The following is a 26,353-nucleotide window of genomic DNA, read 5'->3' on the forward strand; positions in this document are numbered from 1 at the left end:
CAGCGGTGTCTTGGGGCCTCCTGGACCAGGTATCTCCTGTTCCTGCCCTCATTCCTGCTGTAGGTTTTAGCTTACAACAAGTTTTAGGCCTTCTTGTCTAATTTCTGGACCTTAAAACACTCTGTGATTTACTGGTTGAAAGTGGGTTTGATACGTGTGAAAATATCAGGAAATGTTAGAAAAGGCGATGCTTGGGAAACAGTATGCATTGCTGTGGATATTAATTTTCATTTGAATATGAGCTGCCATGGATCTAGACTTCTGAATAAGCTTCGTTGATGATAAAGGGTGACTGTGGAGTATCAGCTGGGCTATTTACATTAGAAAATTCATCCCAAAATTGTCTTTTCTTAAACCACAGAGGAGAGCTTATGAAAAGGAAATGGCATCTTAGAAGTTTAACTAGGCTTGCTTCCAGGAAAAGTATTAAGAATCTGGACAGTATTCGGTAGTTTGCACGAACATGGCTTTTTTTTTCTGATTCTTTTTTCTTTGTACTCCTCCTCTCTCTGTACACCCTCAAGAAAAACTAGGTGGTGAAGTGGGGCAGGAAATGGTTTCATTCAGATCACTCTCTTTTCCTGCAGTAAATAGGGGGTTTCCCCACAGTGGTTGGTTTTCAAACGTTTTTTAGATTCCCTATTTATCTACCCTAACCATTGCCTTTTGCCAGTGCTGCGTCTCTGAAGTAATGGAAGTGCTTTGAATCTGATGGGATACCAATGAGCTGATATCTGGTTGCAGTTCATGTTTATAACTGCAACCAAATATCAACCTGTTGATAAATAAGAAGCACCACCACCACCAAACAGAAAGTTAGTGTGGAATTTTTTTCATAAATATCCATTCATTAAATAAGCATTGAGGGCCTACTGTGTACCAAGCATTGTGACAGTCTCTAGTGATGCAAAGATGAGCTAGGCATGCATTCTTCTGCCAGGAATTGGGTAGTCTACTAGGAAGCCATAGATTATGATATATGAACTTGATGTATTAGTGATTAGTGCTTAGGTCCTGAAAAGGGACAGATGCAGTGTGATGGAAGTCCCGATTACTGCTAACTTTTCTGAGGTGAAGGAAGGTAGAAGTGTTGGTCATGACTGGCTTCCCAAAGAGGTAGCATCTAGACATGGGAAGATATACAGAACATTCCAGATGAAGGAAAGAGTATAGCAAGGGCATGACAGTTGAATGCCTCAGTGCAGTTAAGGGGTAAAACAATTACAGTGGAATTGCATGCATATGTTAAAATCACACATATGATTCAAGTAGCAAGAGGAGAAAAATTAAGAGTGCAGGCTGGCTTGGCGTGGTGGCTCAAGCCTGTAATCCCAGCACTTTGGGAGGCCAAGGTGGGTGGATCACGAGGTCAAGAGATCGAGACCATCGAGGTCAACACGGTGAAACCCTGTCTCTACTAAAAATACAAAAAATTAGACGGGCATGGTGGCGCGTGCCTGTAATCCCAGCTACTCAGGAGGCTGAGGCAGGAGAATTGCCTGAACCCAGGAGGTGGAGGTTGTGGTGAGCCGAGATGGCGCCATTGTACTCCAGCCTGGGTAGCAAGAGCAAAACTCCATCTCAAAAAAAAAAAAAAAAAAAAAGCGTGCAGGCTATTACATTTGATGACTGTATGTCCAGGAGTGAGCTTAACAGAGAAGATATGAATCCACTACTGGTCATGGTTTCTCTGCCTCTGGTGATGAGTGCTGAGAACATGTCTTATGCTTTTGGGAAAGTTAAAGGATTTTCAGGGATAAAACTAATTCTTTGTGATAATTCTGGCCTGATACGATGACCTAACCTCACAGCAAAATGCATTTCCTGTACAGAAATAGGGGAAATAAGATTGGAAAGGTAGTTTTGAACCAGATGGCAGAGGGAATCTTGAGCGCTCAAATGCCATTTTGCTGTTCCCCATGGCTTTCTTTTCCCTACTCAGGTCATCTGTCAGATGAGAAAATGACTCCTTTCTCTTCTGCCTGTCATCTTTTTCCTGGTCATGTTGAAACATGACCTCTAAGACTGAGGAGGCAGAAGGAGGGCAGAACTGAGGGCAGAAAGCAGTGACACAGTGACACAGCAGGACTAGACAGGTGGCTGACCATGCCACACCCTCTGCCATCTGTCTTTTCAGAGCTCCACTGCGCACTCTAAATGGTTACCTGGTTACCCCTGCTTTTGCATCAAATAAAGCTGTCAGCTACATTGCAAGGAAAACTAAATGTAAAATGTAGCAGGGCAGAATAGTTAAGAACCAAAAAGGTGGGAGAAGAGAGAGGCCACAGGATTTAGAGACTGGAGATCTGAGTTTAGGTCTTTACCCTGAAATGTGCTGTCTTTGCAATCTTGGACAAGTTCCTTACCCTCTCTGAATCTCTATTTCCTAGTTTATCACAGGGATAAAGATGTCTACTTGCAGGTTTCTTATAAAGATTGAATGAACTAATGTATACTATGCAGAGAAAAAAAATCAGACAAACCTTCATTGTTATTATTATATTATTTGTTTTACACACTTCCATGAAGAGCCAGCTGTCTTGCTAAGAATCCATGAAAGTGTTCATGCATCCCTGCCATTGAATATACACATTGTATTAAGGAATTTATTTGTGTCTTTCTTTACCAACTAGACTGTGGGGTTCTTAAGGACAGGGAGAGTCTTATTTAGCTTTAAAATTACTTTAGCATTTACAAGTATCTGGCATATGGCAAATATTCATTGAATGAATGGGCCAATTGTATCACAAAGTCTCCCAAGTTAGAAAAATCTGAATTAATTATTTTTCACCTACCACAGTTATCAGAAAAGTATGAAATCTTGAAAATTGCCTTACTTTGATTCAGATTACTTCAGTAAATATTTATTGAGCATCTACTGTGCACCAGACACAGTCCCTTACCCTCAAAGAGTCTGTGGTCTCACTGGAGAGAGAGACAGACACATACTCTACCAAATCAAAGATAGATTGAAAAGTACTATTTAAATCAGCCTCAACACAGACTGCCTACTGACTTGTGGCTCCCTGACCAGCATGGGCTCAATGTCTCTGGGACTGCCCATCAATAAAGGATGTTGTATATGACATGAGTGGTAGCAGCAAGGTGAATTCCCAGAGAAAGCTGTAGAGCTCAGAGCTGGGAGTTCTGTTTGTTGGTGTTTGAGTTACATATACCTCTCTCCAGGGGCCCACCTTTCCTTTCCCTTTGGCTGGAACCGTATTGTTGTCACCAAGTTAGCCTTTGCCCTAAGACCTGCTCAGACAGGGGAGTTACTTTTCCCCTTGGTGGGGCTCCTGATGGTTACTATCATTCCTTTCTTTATCCCCTACTCCTGCAAAGAAGAGAATTTGACATTTCTCATATAAGCCCAAGAGGCAGAATTGAAAAGTACGTATAGCATTGGTCTCCAACATTTTTGGCACCAGGAACTGGTTTCATGGAAGATAATTTTTACATGGACTGGGGTTGGGGGAATGGTTTCTGGATGATTCAAGTTCGTTACATTTATTGTGTACTTTATTTCTATTATTATTACATTGTAATATATAATTAAATAATTGTATAACTCACCATAATGTAGAATCAGTGGGAGCACTGAGCTCATTTTCCTACAACTAGAGGGTCCCATCTGGGGATGATGGGAGACCGTGACAGATCATCAGGCATTAGATTCTCATAAGGAGTGTGCAACCTAGATCCCTCACATGTGCAGTCCACAGTAGGATTCATGCTCCCATGAGAATCTAATGCCACCACTGATCTGACAGGAGGTGGAGCTCAGGCAGTAATGCAAATGATGGAGAGTGGCTGTAAATACAGACAAAGCTTTGCTTGCTTGCCTGCTGCTACCTCCTGCTGTGTGGCCCAGTTCCCAATAGGCCATGGACAGAAACCAATTGGGGACCCCTGATATGTAGAAAGGCAAATTTTAGCTCAGTATAAGAAAAGCTTTATCATTGAAAGAAACATTTGAAATTGGAATAAGCTGCCTTGAGGAATGAGTTCCTGCCTTGGGGAATGAGATGAGATGAACACTAGGTGTGGACTGAGTCGAGCATCTTATGAGGACTATGATTGACTAGAGCAGAGCTTCGCCACCATTCACCGCACCAGACATCTGATTGCATTGCAGATTCTGGTTAGGTAGGTCTAACAGCAGATACAGGAAGCATGGAGATCAGTCGAGAACTGCTAAAATGATCTAGATAGCACAGATATTGAAGATCCTGGTCCAGAGACTATGGGTATTGACAGGAAGATATAAATGCAAGGAACATCATAGAGATAAGAACTGAAGTGCTTGCAATGGATTAAATATGGTGGGTTAGGGGAAGGGATTGTTAGAGATGATTATGAGACTGATGGGAAAACCTGTAATATTAATAGACAAGCTCAGAGAAGTGGCAGATTTGAAGGGGAAGGTAATTACTTGAGTTTTAGATAGAGAGGATACTTGCAAATATTCACTAAGTGCTCACTATATGCTAGGCATGGTTCCAAATACTTGACATGTATTATTAACTTGTTTACTTCTCATCACAACCCATAGGGCAAGTGCCATTATTAGCACCATTTACAAATGTGGAAACAGACCCAAAGTCACCCAGTTAATAAGTGGTAGAGGCTGGGCACGGTGGCTCACGCTTGTAATCTCGGCACTTTGGGAGGCCAAAGCGGGCAGATAATGAGGTCAAGAGATCAAGACCAGCCTGGCTAACATGGTGAAACCCAGCCTCTACTAAAAATACAAAAATTAGCTGTGCATGGTGATATGCGCCTGTAGTCCCAGCTACTCGGGAGGCTAAGGCAGGAGAATTTCTTGAACCTGAGAGGCAGAGGTTGCACTAAGCCAAGATCACACCACTGCACTCCAGCCTGGGCAACAGAGAGAGACTCTGTCTCAAAAATAAATAAGTAAATAAATAAGTGGTAGAACTCAGATTTACAGCCAAGAAATCTAATTCCAAAGCTTTGATGTGGTAGGTTCTAGAGTTTGTAAAATTCTTTACTATTGTTAGCTTCTTAATAACTCCCAACCTGTATATTTGGTTCTTAGCAACTTACATTTTTAGTACTTATATAATCATTTTTATAGACCCTTGTTCCTCTATTTATGTGTCCACTAAACAGATATTGATTGGGTGTCTTTCATGTACTAGGCTTGGTGCTGGAGATACAATGTTGAGCAAATACAGTTCATGCTCCCATGGTGCTTACAATTAATAGGAGAAGAAAAATCATATAACATCTGGTTCCAAACTGTTATGTCCTGCAAAGGGAAAGATTGGAGTGCCAGAGGAGAACATGATCTAGACTGAGGGTAAATAGGGAAGCTTCCTTCAGGAAATATTTGATCTGAGATCCAAAGAATGAGTAGATCTTAACCAGATGAAGATGGGAAGACATGAGCACAGACGTAAATAGCTCTATTATTTCATTCCATCACTCTCTCCCCGACTCCTTCTTCCCTGGTTCCCCCTCACCCCCAACCCCTCTCTCTTGCTCTAAGCAGAGATGTCTATGCATGGATAGCTAAAATGCACAAGAATCCAATGTTCATACCACACAAAGATTAGGAGTGTGATCTGTTGTCTGTCGAGTCTCTAACCCCAGTGGTTATAACATTGCTTGCCACAGAATAGGTGCTCATAAACATTTGTTGAAAGAAGCAATTAGTTAATTTGGTGTATAGAAAATAGGAGAGAGTTACAGAAAGGCTAGTTAATCTCAGGATGAGAAACTTTCTAACAGTTAGAGACATCCAGAGATGGAAGGCAGCCTGTGAAAGAAGTATAATTAATAGGTATGGAGGGAAAGGAAAGACTTGGAGTGAAAGAAAATAGCCCCTTGCTAATTTTGACTATGGGCACATCATTTAATTGAGCCTTACCATCCATACATATTAATTAAAGATAATCTTTGTCCTGCCTAATTCACAGGATTGTTGTGAGAGTGAGATAAAATAATCTTAAGTAAAAGGGTATTATATAAAGTGCTATTAAATATATTTATATTATTATGGCATAATATTATAGTTAACTCCCAGTCCAGGCACTACCTGACACTCTCTTTATAGTAGCTTTTAGTAGAGATTCTTGTCTTAGATAGGAATTTGAACTAAATAACTCAAACTCTTTCTAATCTATCTATTAGAAAGATAGATTAGATGATGCATAATGATGATGCAAGAATGATGATGCATAAATTACTTAACCATTTCTGTATGTTATAAAGTTTTGACTATATAATGCCCAAGTTAATATACTGAAGCATTCTATGAAAATTATATAGATCAAAATGCAAGAAATACTAAGAAGTTTGTTTTGTTTAATGGTGGACAAAGACCGTAAGCTAAAATCTTCTGTGTATAATTCTCTAGGAAAGGGGATAGTCCAAATGTGTGATTACCCCCAGAATTTATGAACTCTGTATATCAGCTCCACAGTCATGTTTACCAAGCTACAAGAAGAAAGCAGATCCCTTTAACTAAAATGTCAGTGATTGGGTTTTAAGGGATTTCAAATTACTAGGGAAGGACCCAGACACTTGGTGACTCCCTAGTGATTTGAAAATCTTACTGGCTGCTGGCAGTAGTTTGCATGGAGACTGAATATTATCTCAGCCCTTTTGAAAAAGTAAAGAAGCTACAAATCCAGTGGCTGTTCAAAACAACAAAGAAGGGTTGAGGTGCCTTTGGCTTCTAATAGGAGTGTCTCTGAATTCCTCGAGGAATTCCAGGCCTAGAGTTGATCCAGCTGGCAGGAGGTATCGATCTCCACTTGAATTCACTGAATAAATAATGGTTGCCATAGTTATTGAGCAGTCGCAACTGGTTGGAGAGCAGGGAAAACTCTGCAGCACCTTCTGTGAGTTTGGCCATGAGAAAGTCTGGTTACAAGGTTCCACATTAGCCCCTTCCCCAAATCCAGCTAGCATATTGCTCAGTTACTGTATCCTGATGATGAATATGAGCTCTTGAATGTTATGTAAGACATGAGACACTGAAGGGAAAGGAAAGTTTAAATCAATGGACTGGTATTTATTCTGAGAAAGGCGTCTCTCCCTAGGTTATGAATCTAATTGGATATTTCTCAGTATTAATTCAATTTAGTATCAGCAAGGTGATGTTCGATCATGTTATAGCTACTCAAGGGCTTCACAAAGGACAAAATCCATCTTATTCTATTTTAACATTATTATGCAAAGAGCACAACCTGGACATTTTTAAAGGAAGGAAAAAGTTATCCCAAAACCCCATAGGTATTTTCATGTTTATATTTTCTCTATGTAAAGAAATAATTTTTGCATAGATGGAATCACAGCTTAGATAGTATTTAATATTCTGCTCTTTATTTAAACATTTTTTTCATTTTGCTTCATAGTCTTCATATTTGTTCTGTTTGACGTCTCCAGAATCTTCCCTTCTATATACCATCGTTTACTTAGCAGTTCCCCTATTCTTCAGCCCTTTGCCTTTTTCCAGTTTTTGTTTGATTGCTTTTGTTTTGTTTTGTCTTGGTAATAGATAATACTGAACGAAATGTCTCCATGTATACAGGTTTATTCTTCTGTTAAATGTTTCCTTTGGATAAATTCCCAAGAGTGGGATTACTTGGTCAGAGGCTATGAACGATTTATAGCTCTTGAAATTTACAGGCTGCTTTTTTGTTTTGGGGGAAAAATAAAACTTTTGGCGAACACTACTGCATGCAGGAATTCTCTTAAAATTCACTCTTAGGTGCTTCTTCTGAGACTGAAACATGGAGCCTATGCATTTTGTAAAGATAACCCGTAGGAGACAAGCCTGCACCTGCACTGATTAGCTAATTGCTTCTCAGGGAAAGCAAAATGATGCACTGCAAAGCTTGGGAATTAGGCCACTAATTGCCTTTTGTTAGACCTTGTAGTTGCCAGCCACTTGCCCACTGGCAAGCATTGTCTTTGGTGCGGGTTATTCCATGTGTGTAGCCCTCTACAGTTGACAGATCACTTTACCGTAACATTATCTTATTTGAGCCACAACAATCCATGGAGTTGGGTCTTAATATCATTGCAATTTTTCTTTTAATTTATTGCATAACATTGAAGACACAAAGGAAGAATACAGCAAAGGCTGTGTTTCTGCCACCCAATAATTCCGATTTTCCTATGAAGACATCGAGCCTTAGAGAAATTAGGTCACCTACCTAGTGACAGAACCAGAACTAGAACCCAGGTCTAACTCCAGGCCCAGTGCCCTTCTCTTTATAGCATATTGCATTGAGATAAGATGCCTGCAGCTTACAATCCATGGAGATGCCTCTGGCAATCTTCTTCTTGGTTGTATTTTCATATCATTATAACATATCAGGCCAGGTGCAGTGGTGCATGCCTATAATCCCAGCACTTTGCGAGGCTGAAATGGGTGGATCACTTGAGGCCAGGAGTTTGAGACCAGACTAGTTGACATGGTGAAACAGCGACCCTGTCGCTACTAAAAATACAAAAATTAGCTTGGTGTGGTGGCACATACTTCTATTCCCAACTACATGGCATGCTGAGGCAGGAGGATCATTTGAACTGAGGAGGTGGAAGTTGCAGTGAGCTGAGATTTTACCACTGCACTACAGCCTGAGCAACAGAGTGAGACTCTCTCAGACCAAAAAAAAGTAAGAAAGAAAAAGAAAATAACACATCAGAGCTGTTTTGGGACCTTACAGATAATTAAGTTCAACCTTCTCCTTTTACAGGGCCCCAAAGAGGGAAGAACTTCCCCAAATCATACACAACTAGCCAAGCTGAGGATAATGCAGATTTCCTAGTTCCAAGCCTCTTATTTGAGACAAGAGAAAAGTGTCTGGATAATTCTTTATTTTTCGGATTGGTTTTTGATTCAAGGAAATAAGTTTTCTAACAAAACCTTTCCAACTTAAAAAATTAATTTAGGGCCAGGCATAGTAGCTCATGCCTGTAATTTCAGCACTTTGGGAAGCTGAGGCAGGAGGATCACTTGAGCCCAGGAGTTCAAGACCAGCCTGGGTAACATAGTGAGGCCCTGCCTCTACAAAAAATAATTTAAAAAATCAGCCAGGTGTGGTGGTGCATACCTGTAGTCCTAGCTACTTGGGAGGCTAAGGCAGGAGGATCACTTGAGCCCAGGAGTTCAAGGCTACAGTGAACTATGATAGCACCATTGCACTGCAGCCCAGATAAAAAGACCTTGACTCGAAAAAAAATTAAATTAGTAAAAATTAGAAACTATTGCTTCATTTCCCATTAGAAGGATGTCTTCCATCCCTCAAGGTTCATAATTCTACATATAAATATAGTGAGAGAAGAAAAGTGAGATAACAGAGGCCAAGCTCCTCCCTTAGAAGTGAAGCTCTGAGGCCAGGCACAGTGGCTCACACCTGTAATCCCAATACTTTGGGGGGCGAAGGCAGGAGGATCACTTGCGGTCAGGAGTTCGAGACCAGCCTGTCCAATATGGCAAAATCCCGTCTCTACTGAAAATACCAAAAAATTAGCCAGGCATGTTGGTGCACACCTGTAGTCCTAGCTACTTGAAAGGGTAAGGCAGGAGAATTGCTTGAACCGGGGGTGGGAGGGGGGCAGTGGGGGAGCAGTAAGCCAAGATAGCACCACTGCACTCCAGCCTGGGCAACAGAGTAAGACTCTGTCTCAGAAAAAAAAAAGAAAGAAAGAAAGAGAAGAAAAGAGGCTCTGAAATGTAAACGTTGAGGGAGAGCACAGTGATTTGTTGTGGATGTCAGGCTCCCTTCCCGTTGCTCTGGAACAAGAGGCCGGTATTTGCCTCAGAATATTGGGTTCAAATCCGAGTTTTTAGCAGCTGAGTGACTTTGGGAGATTCATTTAACCTTATACATAAAATAGATGATAGTATTTGACGTGGAGATCACTTTACACATTGTTTTATAAAATATAAGATATTGGTATTTGTGTCTTGATACATTATAAAATGTCTGTATCACATCCTTCTGGGCTTCCTCCCCTTCTCTTTTCCATCTCCACAGCAGGAGGACATGTGTATTTTGTACAGAGTGCCAGGTATATGTCAATAGGGGTTTCAAGGGTGGGGGGACAAAACAAGGAAAAGAAAAGCTGAATTCTTCTCAATGCTGGTTAGCATAAAAACACAAGAATGCACTTTGCTCTGCTGAGTCTTGTCAGGCAGTCCTTGGATTAGCAAATGGAACTTACAGCCTCCCCACCTCCCTCAAGTGAATCTGTCAAGATAGAAACATGAATTCATTTGCCTGGATGTGTTTCTATGCCACTCTGAAAAATAGTTGCCTACTGACCATGCTTTCTGAGACCTAAGTAGGATAATGTGTGCAAAATAATAACCACCCTGCCATTTATTACACATGGCTGTGTGCCAGGAGCTGTGCTTCCCTTGTGTTACTTACCTAAGCTGGCTATTGCAGAAACCTTGAATTGAGTATCATCATTTTTTTCATCTCATAAGGAAATTTGTCCTCAGAAGTTAAGAGACTTACTCTAGGACGCACGCAAGTAAGTGTTGGGACTAGGATTCAAACCTTGGTGTTGTTTAATACCAAAGGCCATGAGCTACCTCTAAGAAGGAGGGCACTTCGATTGTAAAAAAAACTGGCAGAATGAGACACAGACCTCAATTAGGGATTCAAAGTGTCTTAAGATATATTTGCCTCCTAAACTTGCCTTTCTCTATCCCTCTGCAGAAAGACATGGGTTGAAAGAACCAAAGAGAGTCGAGGAGCTATGCAACAAGATCACAAGCAGTTTAAAAGACCACCAGAGTAAGGGACAGGCTCTGGAGCCCACCGAGTCCAAGGTCCTGAGTGCGCTGGTCGAACTGAGGAAGATCTGCACCCTGGGCCTCCAGCGCATCTTCTACCTGAAGCTGGAAGACTTGGTGTCTCCGCCTTCCATCATTGACAAGCTCTTCCTGGACACCCTACCTTTTTAATCAGGAACAGCCTGAGCTGCCTCCTCTCCTAGCACCTGCTTGCTACACAGCAAAGGGATACGTCTGGAAACCCATCATTTCCTGTCCTTCCTTAAGAGGAAAAGCAGCTCCTGTAGAAAGCAAAGACTTTTTTTTCTGGCTCTTTTCCTTACAACCTAAAACTTGCGTATTGTGTTGGGGTTGTGTTTTATATTTAGGCATTGGGGTATAGGGTTGGAGGGGGATATAGTTCATGAGGGTTTTCTAAGAAATTGCTAATGAAGCACTTTTGGACAACGCTATCCCAGCAGGAAAAAAAAACGGATAATATAACTGTTTTAAAACTCTTTCTGGGGAATTCAATTATAGTTGCTTTGTATTCAAAAACAAGAACAGCCAAGGGTTGTTCGCCAGGGTAGGATGTGTCTTAAAGACTGGTCCCTTGAAAATACACTTCCTGTATCAAAGGTATGTATGTGGTGCAAACAAGGCAGAAATTTCCTTTTAATTTCTTTCTTCCTTTAACGAATGGTGAAAGATGGAAGATTACCTACAAATCAGACATAGCAAAACAATAATGGCTGTTTGCTTCCATAAACAAGTGCAATTTTTTAAAGTGCTGTCTTACTAAGTCTTGTTTATTAACTCCTCGTTTATTCTATATGGAAATACAAAGGAGGCAGTCATGTTAGCAAGTGATACATGTTAATATTCCTAGCAGAGACTGGGTTCACCTTCCCTGTAGAACCCTTCTGAGGTATGGCCCATTCAAGACTTTTAGGCCATTCTTGATGGAACCAGATCCCTGCCCTGACTGTCCAGCTATCCTGAAAGCGGATCAGATTATAAACTGGATTACATGTAACTGTTTTGGTTGTGTTCTATCAACCCCACCAGAGTTCCCTAAACTTGCTTCAGTTATAGCAACTGACTGGTGTATTCATTCAGAAACCCCTTAAGTCACTGAGTATTTGATCCCTAGATAAGAACATGCAAATCAGTAGGAACTGGGTCATACAGGGTAAGCACCAGGGACAATAAGGATTTTTATAGATATAATTTAAATTTTGTTATTGGTTAAGGAGACAATTTTGGAGAGCAAGCAAATCTTCTTTTTAAAAAATAGTATGAATGTGAATACTAGAAAAGATTTAAAAAATAGTATGAGTGTGAGTACTAAGAGGATTAGTGGGCTGCGTTTCAACATTCCGTGTTCGTACTCCCTTTTGTATGTTTCTACTGTTAATGCCATATTATTATGAGATAATTTGTTGCATAGTGTCCTTATTTGTATAAACATTTGTATGCACGTTATATTGTAATAGCTTTGCCTGTATTTATTGCAAGACCACCAGCTCCTGGAAGCTGAGTTACAGAGTAATTAAATGAGGTGTTCACAGTGACTTGGATACACCAACTAGAAATTAAATAAGCAAATATATATATATATAAATATAGCAGGTTACATATATATATTTATAATGTGTCTTTTTATTAACCATTTGTATAATAAATGTCACTTCCCATGCCGTTATTTTATGGTTCATTTGCAGTGACTTTTAAGGCAGTACTGTTTAGCACTTTGATATTAAAATTTTGCTTATGTTTTGCTAAATTCGAATAATGTTTGAAGATTTCTAGGTCTAAAAGTCTTTATATTATATACTCTGTATCAAGTCAAAATATCTTTGGCCATTTTGCTAAGAAACAAACTTTGAATGTCAAACTGATGTCATAGTAGTTTTTGTTAGCTTTAAATCATTTTTGCTTTAGTCTTTTTAAAGGAAAAATAACAAAACTATGCTGTTTATATTGTCATTAAATTATACAATCAAACAAATGCCAAATGAATTGCCTAATTGCTGCAAAGTATAACCCAGATAGGAAATCATGTTTTTTTTCAAGAGTCATTCTAATATTTCATCATGTGTTAGGTTTATGTGTGCATTTATGAAAGATTATTTTTATATATCAAGATTATAGAACCTGGAATGTTAGCATTTTGAAATGTTAGATTTGGAAGGAGCCTGGCCTGTCAATTAGTCCAACCCCCTAAAATTCAGAGAGGAGCAAACTGGGGCCCATTGAAGGGTGAAGAGTTACTAAAGGTCAAACAGCTAGTAACAGAATCAAGACTAAGACCTAATTTACCTTTCGATAGTCTTTTTTTTTCTCACCTTACTCCATCTACATAAAATCAGGCTTTAAACATAACCACTAATATTTACATTTTACCTGAAGATAACCATGAGTAAAGTAGTACTTCTGCATTAATTTTTTGAGCTTATATGCAAACATAATAAATATTATTAAAATCAGGAAAGCTAACATTTCATACAAGATAGCTTCAGACCAAATTCAAATTGAATTTGAATAAATTAGAAATACTGTGCATACATAACCTTCTTGTGCACCATGAGTATTTGGAAAGTTAATCCTTGTTTTTGTCATGTCTATAAAGAAGAACAGAACAAAACAAAACAAAACAAAAACACAGCCCTAGAAAAATGCTGTTACTTTTTATTTTTACACCCATAGGATTTAAGGAAAAGATTTTTTAGCCATTATAATCTAGTGGTTGGAATGAATGAAGAAGCTTTTTTAGTAATAGGTCCAGATATGAGTGCTAAAAATAAAGATAATAGCATGTTCTTCTGTCCTCCATAGTTATTACAACTATGAGAGCCTCCCAAGTCATCTATCAATTAAACTCCCTTTTTTTTTTGTCTTAATGTTGCACATAAGTTTATACAGAGTTGATGACCACACTAGCACAGAAGAGGATAATATGTATTAAAGCAGGTGATTCCTCCCCTTGTGGGAGAGCTCTCTCAGTGTGAACATGCCTTCTGTGGGCAGAAATCAGGAAGCTACCAGCTGTTAATAGAGAGTGCCTTGCTTTTATTTCAGACAGCAGAGTTTTCCAAAGTTTCTCTGCTCCTCTAACAGCATTGCTCTTTAGTGTGTGTTAACCTGTGGTTTGAAAGAAATGCTCTTGTACATTAACAATGTAAATTTAAATGATTAAATTAAATTACATTTTATCAATGGCTACTGGTGTACTGAATACGCATGCCTCATTTAACAGTCTTCTCTTAATTATTATGTAATAGTATTTGCTGTGAACTCTTAAGCACATCCCCAAAATTGATTTTTAAAGGCTTAGTAATGCTGAAAAATTAATAGGATTTCTGAATTGAATATATATTAAACCTTAATGATTGGAAAGAAGGGCATTCTAAATTCAATAACCATTTATTGACTACTTCCTGGGGCAAACCACTGCTGAGTGCTTTGAGGACATACAAACATGCACAGTGTGTGAAACTCCCATTTTTCTTTCAACTGTATTATAATGTAACTGGAGCCAAAATTAGTTGGCTAAAAGTGTTTCTTACAGGTAAGGAGATTCACTTTTATATCAAGACAATATAATATTAATTGTTTGTGAACCAACATTTCCAAGAATCAGGGTTATAGTTCTCAAAGACAGATATGTGCTGTCTGCCTTTTTGTTTAAGCCATCACTACTACATTACTTAGAAACCCCTTCTTTGTGGACAATACAAATGCAACTTTCATTCAACTCTACCCAAAACATCATGTGTTCTGAATTAGTGCAAATATGCTTTTTGTGTGTTGATGGCTCAAAAGTGTGGGAGTTCTCATGACTTCATCAGTTCATGAATAAAGTATTGTCTGTGACATCTAAGTACAGATGAATAGATAAACAAAATGTGGTATATAAATACAGTGAAATATTATTCAGCATTAAATTATAAATATATTATTTGTGTACTATGCAGACACAGTGTTTAGATGTCACAGACAATACTTTATGCAAGCATTTGGTCCACAAGCCAAACACTTCCTTCTGCTTCTCAACAAGACCTTCATTATTTAACCATAAACTATGATTAGTAAGAAAAAATGACAGATAGAGTGGAGTGCCATCTGATATATGAATTCAAATACAGGTGCTTTTATCAATAAGAAACAACAAATATAAGTGCTTGGCTACAATAAAAAATAAGAGGAGAGGGTTAAGCTCCTCCTCGAGGGACAATAAGGACAAAGGTGTGGTTTGAATGGTGAGGGGGCCACGAAGGACAGGACTAAATATAGGGGCACTTGCCTATAGTTGAATTTCTATAGGTTAAATGCAAAGATAAACACAAAAAACTAATTTCTGACTTTAATTGTGGTAAAATACACATAAGATCTATCATCCTGTTTTTAAGTGTACAGTTCAGGAGTGTTAAGTACATCTACACTGTTAAGCAAGCAATTTCCAGAACTCTTTTTCATCTTGTAAAACTGAAAGTCTATACCTGTTAAACAACTCCCCATTCCCCCTTCTGCAACCCCTGGCAACCACCTTCTGTCTCCATAAATGTGACTACTCGTGTAAGTAAAACCATACAGAATTTGTATATTTGTAACTGGCTTATTTCACTTAGCATAATGTCCTCAGGTCCATCCATGTTGTATCACGTACCAGAATTTCCTTCCTTTTTAAGGCTAAATAATATTCCGTGGTATTTATATACTACATTTTGTTTATCCATTCATCTGTCATTGGCCATTTGGGTTGCTTCTACCTCTTGACTATTATGAATAATATTACTATAAACACGGATGTGCAAATATCTCTTCAAATCCTGCTTTCCATTATTTTGACTAATTGTTGATCTTTAAGCTTAAGTGTGATTTAAGTGCTTTTCAACAACAATCTTGATTTTATGTGGGTTTTTTTTTTGTCTTAGGCACTGATTTCAGAGCCTCCCCATTTCTGATTTCAGAGCCTGCCCCCAACCTCAGGAGGCAACTGAGGTTGCTCCATGAACAAGGCTGTTTACAAACCTTTGTTCCAGGGCTAGGCTGAAAACTGAAAGGACTAAAATCTAAGAGGCTTAAGTGGTTCACCATCTTGTCTGGACGTGCTTTTCTAAGAAGGCCCATCCTTTGCCCAACCAGTTGAAAATCCCATCAGTTTCAAAGGTTTTCGTGCCTTCTATTATTTACCATCCCTCCTTATGAACAAAATTCTTCACGAAATACTTCAGAAAAGTCTTCCTCAGGGTTGTCTCTGAGTTGAACTGTGACACTGACATAGGCAATGCTTGTTTTGTTTGGCTTTTGTTGCAAGTGCACTATCCTTCCTGTTCAGTTTTTCCATCTGTCTGACTCATTTTATGGCTCCATCAGTGAGCTGAGGGATTGTCAGCCCCTCTCTGATTACCTGCTGTGATGCTGGCCATCCCCTATGCTGGGCCTCTAAGGGTACTTGATTTGAGGGGAAGAGAAGAGAAACCTAATGTTACTAAACCAAACTCGGATCTGCTCACTCAGTGCACAGAAAAAGCCAAATACTGACACCAGGATTTGCAGTGACAGAAATAGAGGCATTTATTGCAGGGTGCCAAGCAAGGGGATCGGGCAATTAACGCTTAACACCCGAATTCCCTGATGGCTTACAAGCAAAGGTTTTTAAAGGCAGGGTATATTTCAGGAAAGCAGAAGTTACAAGCAAAATTGTAAGTCAAACATGGAGATTATACATTGTTTGGCCTGAAAAGGTGAGCTATCTTGAAGTGGTGGCTTTCAGGTCATTAGGTGGACTCAGAAATTCTTTGATTTGCAATTGGTTAAGGAAACAAAGTTTTGTCTAAAAACTTGGGGTCAGCAGAAAGGAAGGTTAAGGTTTGGCCTGTAGGTGTGACTCTTAACCAGGTAGAATGGTGGTCAGCATGTAACCTTCAGGTCCCCTTTATCTAAGGTCTCCCTGACAATGGTCAGCATTTTTCATTAGTGGGAGTCTCAGTTTCTAATAAACAACTCAAGAACATATGTTAAGATGTTATCTTTAAGTTTCTAGAGGAAACTAAAACACTTTGTGACTCTAACTTGCTTGAGATTACTGTTTATGCTACTCCCTGCTTATTTATTTCTCAGGGATATCTGGGTGCCTGGAATTTCCCTCGAAGAGATTCAAGATTTTTCTTTTATTTCCACCTAAGAAGGGCCCCTGATCTGTCTCACTAACATTTATTAAAAATCTATGGTGTGCGCCAGATATTCTAGTAAACCCTTTCATTTATGCTCTCATTTAATCGTTACTGCTTCTAGGAAGGAGGTGATATCCTTTGACTGAAAATGGGGAAAGAGGCCAGGAGAGGTTAAGTACATAGCAACAGGACCTCTCAGCTAGTAAGTGGATTTGAACACAAGTCAGTATGGCTCTACTGTCCCTGGCTGTGCTCGTGGAGCTGTGATTAGACCCCCTTTCCTTCCCAGAACACAGGGGTCATCTAATCTCAGTTCCTTGCTCATCAGCAATGGTAAAAACTCTACCAGAGCAACACAGCTACTATCCAATACTCTGACTCAGCTTCATCATTCCTGCCTGTCAAGTGTGTCACCTGTCTTGTGAATTCTTCAGACTTCTGGACTCAGCAGGTCCCCACCATTAGCTCCACGGTACTCAAAGCTTGCCCCTTACCAGCCTCAGTCCCACTGAGGTTTTTAATGACAAGGCCCTGCTCCATTTTTGAAATCCCTTTCTAGTGCTTTCATCTCTAAACACAAACATTCCCTATCCTCAGAGTGGGTTTCAGTCATTCAACCTCTTATAACTCTTTTCTGCTTCTGGCCAACCTCCCAATTTCCAGATGATTTAAAACTTCCACTCAAGCTCTGTAGTCCACCTCTTCCAAGTTGTTCTCCTTTAGACTCTACGACCACCTTTCTGGCCCCTTCTGGTTACTTACATAAAACCCACAAAACCATCACCCCCAGATCTGCCTTCTTTATCTCTGAGAAAAGATGATGGAACAAATGCATCTTTTCTCATTTGTTCTCATTGTACAAGGAAGCAGTCAATCCTTGTACATCTCACAGCTGTTCCCTTCTGGAAGCCTAGCCTCCATCTTACCCTTTGAATTTACATACCCACAAAAACACTTTCTACCTTTTGTTCCTAAAACCGTAGTTTCTTCCCCCAGCCCTTTCATTCCTTGCTTATTTTCTGCTGCCAGTTTTTAATCAATTGCTCAGAACTACATAAAGGTATTTTAAGTATAAACACACATACACATACACACACACACACACAATCCTAACATAGCTGCTTACCTGCTTCCTCATCCATATATAAATATTCAGGAGATTTTTCCTTATTACAAAAAAAAGGATACATGTATATATATATATATATATGTTTTTTTGTTTTGTTTTGTTTTTTGTTTTCCCCAGAGTCTTGCTGTGTCACCCAGGCTGGAGTACAGTGGCACAATCTCAGCTTACTACATCTTCCACCTCCCAGGTTCAAGCAATTCTCCTGCCTCAGCCTCCCAAGTAGCTGGGATTACAGGCACACACCACCACACCCACTAATTTTTGTAGTTTTAGTAGAGATGGGGGTTCACCATGTTGACCAGGCTGGTCTCAAACTCCTGACCTCATGGAGTTTGAGACAGGTTCTCACTCTGTCACCCAGGCTGAAGAGCAATGGTGCGATCATGGCTCACTGCAGCCTTGACCTTCTGAGCTCAAGTAATCATTATGCCTCAACCTCTCAAGTAGCTGGGACTACAGGCACAAGCAACAACTCTCACCTCATTTTTGTAATTTTTTTTAGGTGTGGTGGCTCATGCCTGTAATCCCAGCATATAAATATTTTATATATGTGAAAGAATAATGGAACAAAAAGAGCACAAAATAATTGTTAAATATTTTATACATGTGAAAGAATAATAGAACAAACATATTTGAGCTCACCACCCAACTCAAGAACTATAGGAATCTCTATGCCTCCCCAGTCCCCTTTCCCTCTTCCCTGCACCATTCTGAATTTGATTTATCATTATATATGTATATATTCTTAGACAATTTCTTGTTTAAAATTACATGTCTTTGAGTTTGTTTGTTTGTTTGTTTTGAGACAAAGTCTCACTCTGTTGTCCAAGCTGGAGTGCAGTTGGTACAATCTCAGCTCACTGCAACCTCCACCTCCCAGGTTCAAGTGATTCTCCCACCTCAGCCTCCTGAGTAGCTGGAACTACAGGCACACGCTGCCATGCCTGGCTTTGCATTTTTAGTAGTGACGAGGTTTCACTGTATTGGCCAGGCTGGTCTTGAACTCCTGACCTCATGATCCGCCTGCCTGAGCCTCCCAAAGTGCTGGGATTACGGGTGTGAGCCATCACACCCAGCCATCTTTGAGTTTTATATTTAGTATCATAAAGCATATATTCTTCTGCAACTTGTTTTATCTATGATGTTGTATAGCTTTAATTCATTAATTTTCTCTGCTCTGCAGTACCCCCCTTAATACACTATAATTTCTCTATTCATTTTCCTGTCAATGGATATTTGTTTTCAGGTTCTTGCTATTACTAGCTATGATGTTATGAAATTTCTGTACACATCTCCTAATAAACACAGGAAATAATTTCTCTAGGCTGGGATTTTTCAAAGTGTAGTTCTAAGATCAGCAGCATCAGCATCACCTGGGACCTTACTAATAATGCAGATTCTCAGGCCCCACCCCAGACCTACTGTTTCAGAAACTCTAAGGGAGGGCCCAGCAATCTGTGTTTTAGAAGCCCTCCAGGTAATTATGATGCATACCAAAATTTGAGACTCACAGCTGTAGGCCACCCAAGTAGAGGTTGTAGGATATGTGATATACATGTTGTTTCCTTTACTAGATATGTTAATTTTCTTCAAAAGCATTGCCCCAATTTACACTCTCACCAACGAAAGTTCCTACTGTTCTACATCTTTCCCAACACTTTGATTCATCAGAATTTTTTTTTTTTTGAGATGGGGTTTCACTCTTGTTGCCCAGGCTGGAGTGCAATGGCACGATCTAGGGTCACCGCAACCTCTGCCTACTGGGTTCAAGAGATTCTCCTGCCTCAGTCTCCCAAGTAGCTAGGGTTTCAGGCATGCACCATCATGCCCAGCTAATTTTTTTATTTTTAGTAGATATGAGGTTTCTCCATGTTGGTCAGACTGGTCTTGAACTCCCGACCTCAGGTAATCTGCCCATCACGGCTTCCCAAAGTGCTGGGATCACAGGCATCAGGTACTATGCCCGGCCCGGAATTTTTTATTATTATGGTTATAAAACAGCATCTTACTTTGCTTTATACCTCACTTTTTACAGAACAAAGTCCATATACTCAAAACAGCCCCCTTACTTTTCAGAACTAGCTTTCCTTTCCTTTCTTTTCCAGCTCCCCTACTTCTGAGATGGTGTAATTTCTACCATCTTGAGGGCTAGAAATTTGGGCACTATGTTTTATATGGCTCTCTCTCTTCCAGAAGGCATTGGACAGTAGCTAGTGTCTGGCTCCAGAGAGTGGTTCTATGTATGAAAATTTCAACTTAGAGAGAGTCACGGGTGGTATCATGATAGTTGATATTTTAGGAATGGTTTAGATGTAGGGTTGGTCTTGGAATATGTCTGATTTGTATTGTAACCCATAGGTTGCTGGGGCCTCTTTTCCTTAAGATCCAGAAGGGATTGTTTTAAACACTCTATTTTACAAACAGGGAAGTTGAAAGTCCTCCTCAAGATATCTGTAAATTCTGCCAATTTTTATGTTAGCTCTGGCTTCAGGCTCCCACTTCTCTTTGACATTATCTCTGTTAATTGATTATTTTTATTTTTATTTTTTGCTGTACTGCTAGTGTCATCTCTGCTTCTGGTGCTGCTCTGGAAGTAGAATTTAGATCTTTTCCAAAATTTCCACCCAAACATCATGAGTAAGACTTTCCCAGGTTCTAGAAACCTATCTTAAGTGATGGCTCATGACTCCTGCCCCTTCTTCTTCATCCCTCTCTTCATCCTTTCATCTGGAACATGGATGCAACTTTAGACTATGGAGATAAGAGTATCTCCTAAGAACTGTAGCAAAGGAAGTTGGAAGGAATCAGCCCTGAGGATTTTATGGAGCAGCCATATCTGAGCTGGACTGTGTATAAGTGGACTTCTCATGAGAAAAATAAACTCCTTGTTAAACCACTGTTATTTTTAGTTTTTCCATTACTCAAAGCTGAATTATATCCCAACTAAGACAGACAGGATGCAAGAAACATGGTTCATCTACAGCACAGGTGAAAAAAGTCAGGAGTGTCAAGGATTGTGACTCAGTGTGAATCACTCATGTTTTGAGGATACTAAAAAAGCCAAAGACATCTTAGGTCACAATTATTTGTTTATTTATTCATCCTTTGATTCATTCAACCTAGGTCCTGTGTTTCAGCTTCTTCATAGTCTCACAGGCCTAATGATGCCTGCCCTCTCAAGGTCTTAATTCTTCCTATCTTGTGGTTTTTCTCTTACAGGCTTCTAATTTCACTTTTTCCTCTAACCACCTCATCTAGTATTTTCCAGTTTCTATTCCTGAGAAAGAAAATCTGACTGGTATGGCTCAACTTGTCATGGGAGACCATGTTACAGATGCCTGGACAATCTGAGGATTAGGCATCCTTGAGTAGTCCCTGATCCAGTCAGCTGTGGTTGAGGAGGGATGCATTGGCCATTCAGAAAATACTGTGACTTGAATAATTTCACTCTGGAAGAGCTGAGAATATAAGGGCTCTATTACTGTAAAATCTAATATAGTAGGAAGCTTGACTTGACTCAAGGGGCCAATTGTGGAGGGCAGGTTTGGTAGAATTCTTTCTTGATTTCCTTACTGCCTAGTGCAATACCTGGTTCACTGGAAACCCTTAGAATATGCTTGTTGAGTGAATTCAAGTTAGATATTCATTGATGGGAGTAGGAGCTGGAAAACATGTCAAATTCCCAAGAGATTGTCTATGTCGTGACTTCCAAAATTGGTATCCAGAGCCAAAGTGTCAAGTTTCATCTTTTTCTCATCTTTAATGTAAAAGAAAGAGAGAGAGAGAGAGAAAAAAAAAAAATCAACACAACCCCAAGGAAGGTTTGTTTTTTCCTTTCCTTCAGAAAGCAGCTGTCAGTTTAACTTATCACAAAATACTGTCAGTGATGAGCATGACTGAAAATGCGTTTTATCTGTAATTAGAGAGATTACATTAAACACTATTATTTGCAGACACACATTGAATTAACCCTAATCGAGGCTAGCAAATAGTAGAGCCTGCCTATTTTTTGCCTCAAAATTTTTAGAAAATTGTGACAGTTGACACACAAGGGACAATGCTGACAAGATTTCTTTCCATCAAATGCCAGACAGTAATTGTAATTGCCTTTAAAAATGTTTTAAGCAGTTTCTTTAGTAAATCAGAAGTTGCCACAAATCATGCTGATAGTTTCTAAACATGGGGGTTGTTGACTGTGCATTCCAATATGAGTTTAATGAATTCATTTTCTGAGGAATTTAACTTTGCATCTGTTTTCAGGTGTAATTAATTCACTCTGATTAATGTGATTAGCATAGATATCAGTGGATTATACATGATGCCCTTTATTTATTCACTTATTTTTAATCTGCCATACTGTCCATTGGGAAATGTTAGAAGTGATTTTTGGGAAAACATCTTGCTGGTGGCTCTGATCACATTGGATTTCTGCAAAGCAGAATCCAGGAAGGAATTCACTGATTATTCACAACCTGTGCAGCAATGTACTCTTGTTTGAGAGACTTATTAAAGTTTACACAGTCCCTGCCTTTAAGGAGCTTATAATCCAGAGGAGATGAGACAAACATTCCAATGCAAGTCAGTCACAAGGAAGAATGACTGTCTTCAGATTCTTCATTCTCTCAGCACCCCTACCCCACTCTCTTAAAATAATGCTATGACTTAGGGTAAACTAATGCTTCCCATTCTCCTGAGCAGTCTTATTCATGGCTTCAATTACCACTTCCAAATCTGTATCTCCGATTCAGTCCCATTCTCTGAGTTCCAGACCTAGAGGCTCCAGATGCCTCCAGATACCTTCACGTGAATATTCCAAAAGTACTTCAAATTAAACACACCAGATCCAAATTCACGACCTCCTTCCAAACTTGCTCCTCCATTTGTTTCCCCAATCTCTGTAAATGGCTCCTCCATCTAATCATCCAGGCTAAATTACTACTATGAGTCTCAGGACAGAAAGGTCATTTATCTGTTAAGTCCTCAAACGTTAATGGTCACCTTTAATGTTCATTGGAATCATCTGAAAAGCTTATTAAAACAGTTTGTTGATATTCATGACCAGAGATTCTGATTTGGTGGTCTGAAGTAAGGTCCATTAATTTGTTGGGACAGGGACCACATTTGGAAAACCATTACTCTAGAGAGTGAAAAGAATGAAGGGACATTTCCATAAACCACTGTATTTGTCTGTTTTTACACTGCTATAAAGAATTATCTGAGACTGGATAATTTATGAAGAAAGGAGTTTTAAATGACTCACAGTTCTGCAGGCTTCACAGGAAGCATGGTTAAGCCTCAGGAAACTTACAATCATGGCAGAATGCAAACAGGAAGCAAGCATATCTTTACCATGATGGAGCAGGAGAGAGAGAGAGAGAAGGGGGAAGTGCCACACACTTTCAAACCACCAGATCTCATAAGAACCCACTCACTGTCATGAGAACAGCAAGGGGGAAGTTCACCCCACAATGCAATCACCTCCCACCAGGCCCCTCCCCCAAGGATTACAATTCAAGATGAGATTTGTGTGGGGACACAGAGCCAAATCATATCAGCCACCAAATCATTACTATGTGAATTATTCCTAGAGGATGAAGGCCCAGGAAACAAGTCTCCTCTGCGTAGAGCATCTCTGTATCACCCAGAGGCAATATGAATTAAAGAAACAGCTAGTGATTTAATTATTCCTTCGTCCATCATTTATGTATTGAGTCCCTACCTTATCCTGGACAAAGCATTGAACCAGACTCTGAGATATAATGCTGAGTAAAACCATGACACAATCCATGTTTACAGCCTAGTTTTAATAGGTGAGCTCAGGCAATTCTCTGAGCCTCAACTGTCTTATCTGTAAAACTGAAATAACAATACCATTGTATATAGACTTTATGACAGATAACAAATAGAAAACTGTGTCAAGTGCCTAGTTCAGTGCCTGGCACATTGATTCTCTAGATACTTAATGAATGGTAGTTAGTTCATATTATTTTTATGTTAGAATTATCCACTTTAAAGTGCTATGCAAGTACTAGTTGTTGTTATTATTTTTAGCATTATGTCATAGACTCCCTTAATGAACTTACCCAGGTAATGACTAGGTTTAAACAATTTTGAGAAAGGACCTCAAACAAGTGAAGACAAATTAGAATTTTGAGAGTTGTAGAACTCTCAGTTTCTTTCATTCTCTAAGATTATTAGGGCTTGTGTATTAATTGTAGTTTCCAAACTTTCCTCCAAAATACAATTTTTCCCACATTAGTATATTGTTTGATTAATTGTAAATCTTCCAGATAAATTGGAAGTGATGTAGAAGCCAAGAGGATTGACAAAATCTGATCCTCCCTACTAGATTCTAGGATTTCAAGCATCTCCTTGGAAGGGATACAGATATGGGGATACAAAAGAAGACTCCTCTTTGTTATCAGAAGTTCAATGAAGTATAGCCACACAATGGAATACTATAAAGTCTTTGAAAATAGCCTTGATTTGAATGTGTTGATATGAAAAAAAGTCAAAGATAAAAGGCATATTATACAGCAGTATGTATATCATTTTTGATTAAAGAAAAAGCAAAAGGATATTTGTGTGTATGCATATAGACAAATCCTGGAAGGATATACAGCTAATTGTTAACAAAATGTATTTCTCTGTGTCATAATTATGAATACTCTCCAAAAATTAATGAGTATTTTCTAGATTTTATTCAATGACTTAATATGACTAGTGTAATAAGCATTTAGAAAAGAGAAAGAATGAGTCCACAACCCCTACAAAGAAACTGTGGGTGCCCTCAGGCAATGTTAGAAAATCTTGTTACAGTATCACCCAGGGTTATTTAAAAATATCTAAATGGAAAGCCTGCCCCCAAGACTTTTGAACTAAATCAGAATCTCTGGGGCTGAAACAAAGGCTTCAGTTTTTTTTAAAGCTCCTGGGGTGTTTTCAATGTGTGGTCAAGGTTTTGAACCACTGCCTCAGGAGAGCTTTGCTTGCTTTTCCTTGCTCTTTGTAGGTCCCCTTGGGACCCTGGCTTATAGGGAGCCTCAGTGGATCCCCACAACCTAGCTAGTCCCAGGACAGACATCACTATTCCTTGACTCCCAATATCAACATAGTTTACTCAGTTTTCATAATAATTTTGATGTATATCAGAGATAGAAATTACTTTGGCCCCTGGACAGATACAGGGAGAAAAGGTGGAAAGAGGATAGGAGTTAGAATACCTGGGTTCTTACTGAGGTCTGTCATGCAATACCTGTGTGATCGTGTTACTTTTCTTTCTTTTTTTTTCCCCTTATTCTCAGTAGTGTGATGAAATGAACAGGTTACTTTTCTCTGAGGCTCAGATTCCTCATAGCTGCACCTCTTTTGGTTGCTATTAAAGTGAATCAAAATACCTGAAAAGAGTTTAGTAAAATTTAAAGTACTGTATACATATTATTATTTTTATAATAATATGAAGAATATGTTCAGGGGAATATGGTATCTGAGGAAACTTCAAGAAAGGTTGACTTAGTCTCCCACAGGTGACCTAGGCCTTTGGATGGACAGGGAGACCTAAGTTCAGAGATAATTAAATAAGGGGCAAATCCATGGGCTGAAACTAAAAGCAACTTGACAGGCCAAACATGAAATGCTTCTTTCTCAGAAATTCAGAGAAGAGACTCTGAGAAAGATCTTCCCTTTGCTTTTTTGATGGCTTCCAGGAATTTATCCCAAAGTGGTGATGTCCCAGAATAAATAGGTTTTCTTCTCATAATTAAGCCTGAGGTTCTGGGAATGGGCTGAGCCCAAGGCTGAATTCATTACTGAAATTGCTCACAATTTAATTCAGGACTCAGGGAGGTGATTCCTGCGTGTCCCTGGAAAAGAACCCTTGCATCTAGACAACAGTCTCCACGTGTCTGTAGATTGACTTTGAAATGGGAACATTTCCCCCTCTGCACTTAATTTACTCTCTAAAAAGAAAAGGCCATAAAAGGAACTTCACTACAACACTGTCTATAAAAAGAGCTCAGCATTAAGTGGGACCATCTGGGATATCATTCAACTTGGGTAGTGACTGAAGAAAGTTGAGTGTCCCTTAGGAATGGAGACCATGAATTTTTCATCTTTGTATCCTCTGCATGTCACATAATGCTGGGCCCAGAAAAGAGTACACAGTGAATCAATGCCTTGGAAGCTTCTCCTGCAGGCACAGTTCCTAGTGCATGGTGAAAATTAATAAATATTTGTGAAATGGACAGGATCATCACCAGGTCTAACACACAGAAAATGTCCACT

General features: G+C 39.3%; 1 protein-coding gene and 1 long non-coding RNA gene across 5 annotated transcripts in view; one reads left to right on the plus strand and one right to left on the minus strand.

Annotated features, from left to right (window-relative positions):
* Positions 1-13,985, plus strand: part of NR4A3 (nuclear receptor subfamily 4 group A member 3) — a 42,707-nt gene extending 28,722 nt beyond the window's left edge. For all 4 annotated transcript variants that reach the window (XM_078373351.1, XM_009000203.4, XM_035253066.3 and 1 more), the window contains one exon: positions 10,707-13,985. In XM_078373351.1, coding sequence (XP_078229477.1) covers positions 10,707-10,954 — 248 coding nt within the window. In that variant the 3' untranslated portion in view covers positions 10,955-13,985. The remainder of the gene's footprint in view (positions 1-10,706) is intronic.
* A 7,074-nt stretch (positions 13,986-21,059) lies between these two features.
* Positions 21,060-26,353, minus strand: part of LOC103794196 (uncharacterized) — a 33,074-nt gene continuing 27,780 nt past the window's right edge. Inside the window, exon 5 of the long non-coding RNA XR_008482398.2 lies at positions 21,060-21,827. This is a non-coding gene — a long non-coding RNA (uncharacterized LOC103794196). The remainder of the gene's footprint in view (positions 21,828-26,353) is intronic.

The sequence above is a fragment of the Callithrix jacchus genome, chromosome 1, assembly GCF_049354715.1.
Source record: "Callithrix jacchus isolate 240 chromosome 1, calJac240_pri, whole genome shotgun sequence".
NCBI lineage: Eukaryota > Metazoa > Chordata > Mammalia > Primates > Cebidae > Callithrix > Callithrix jacchus.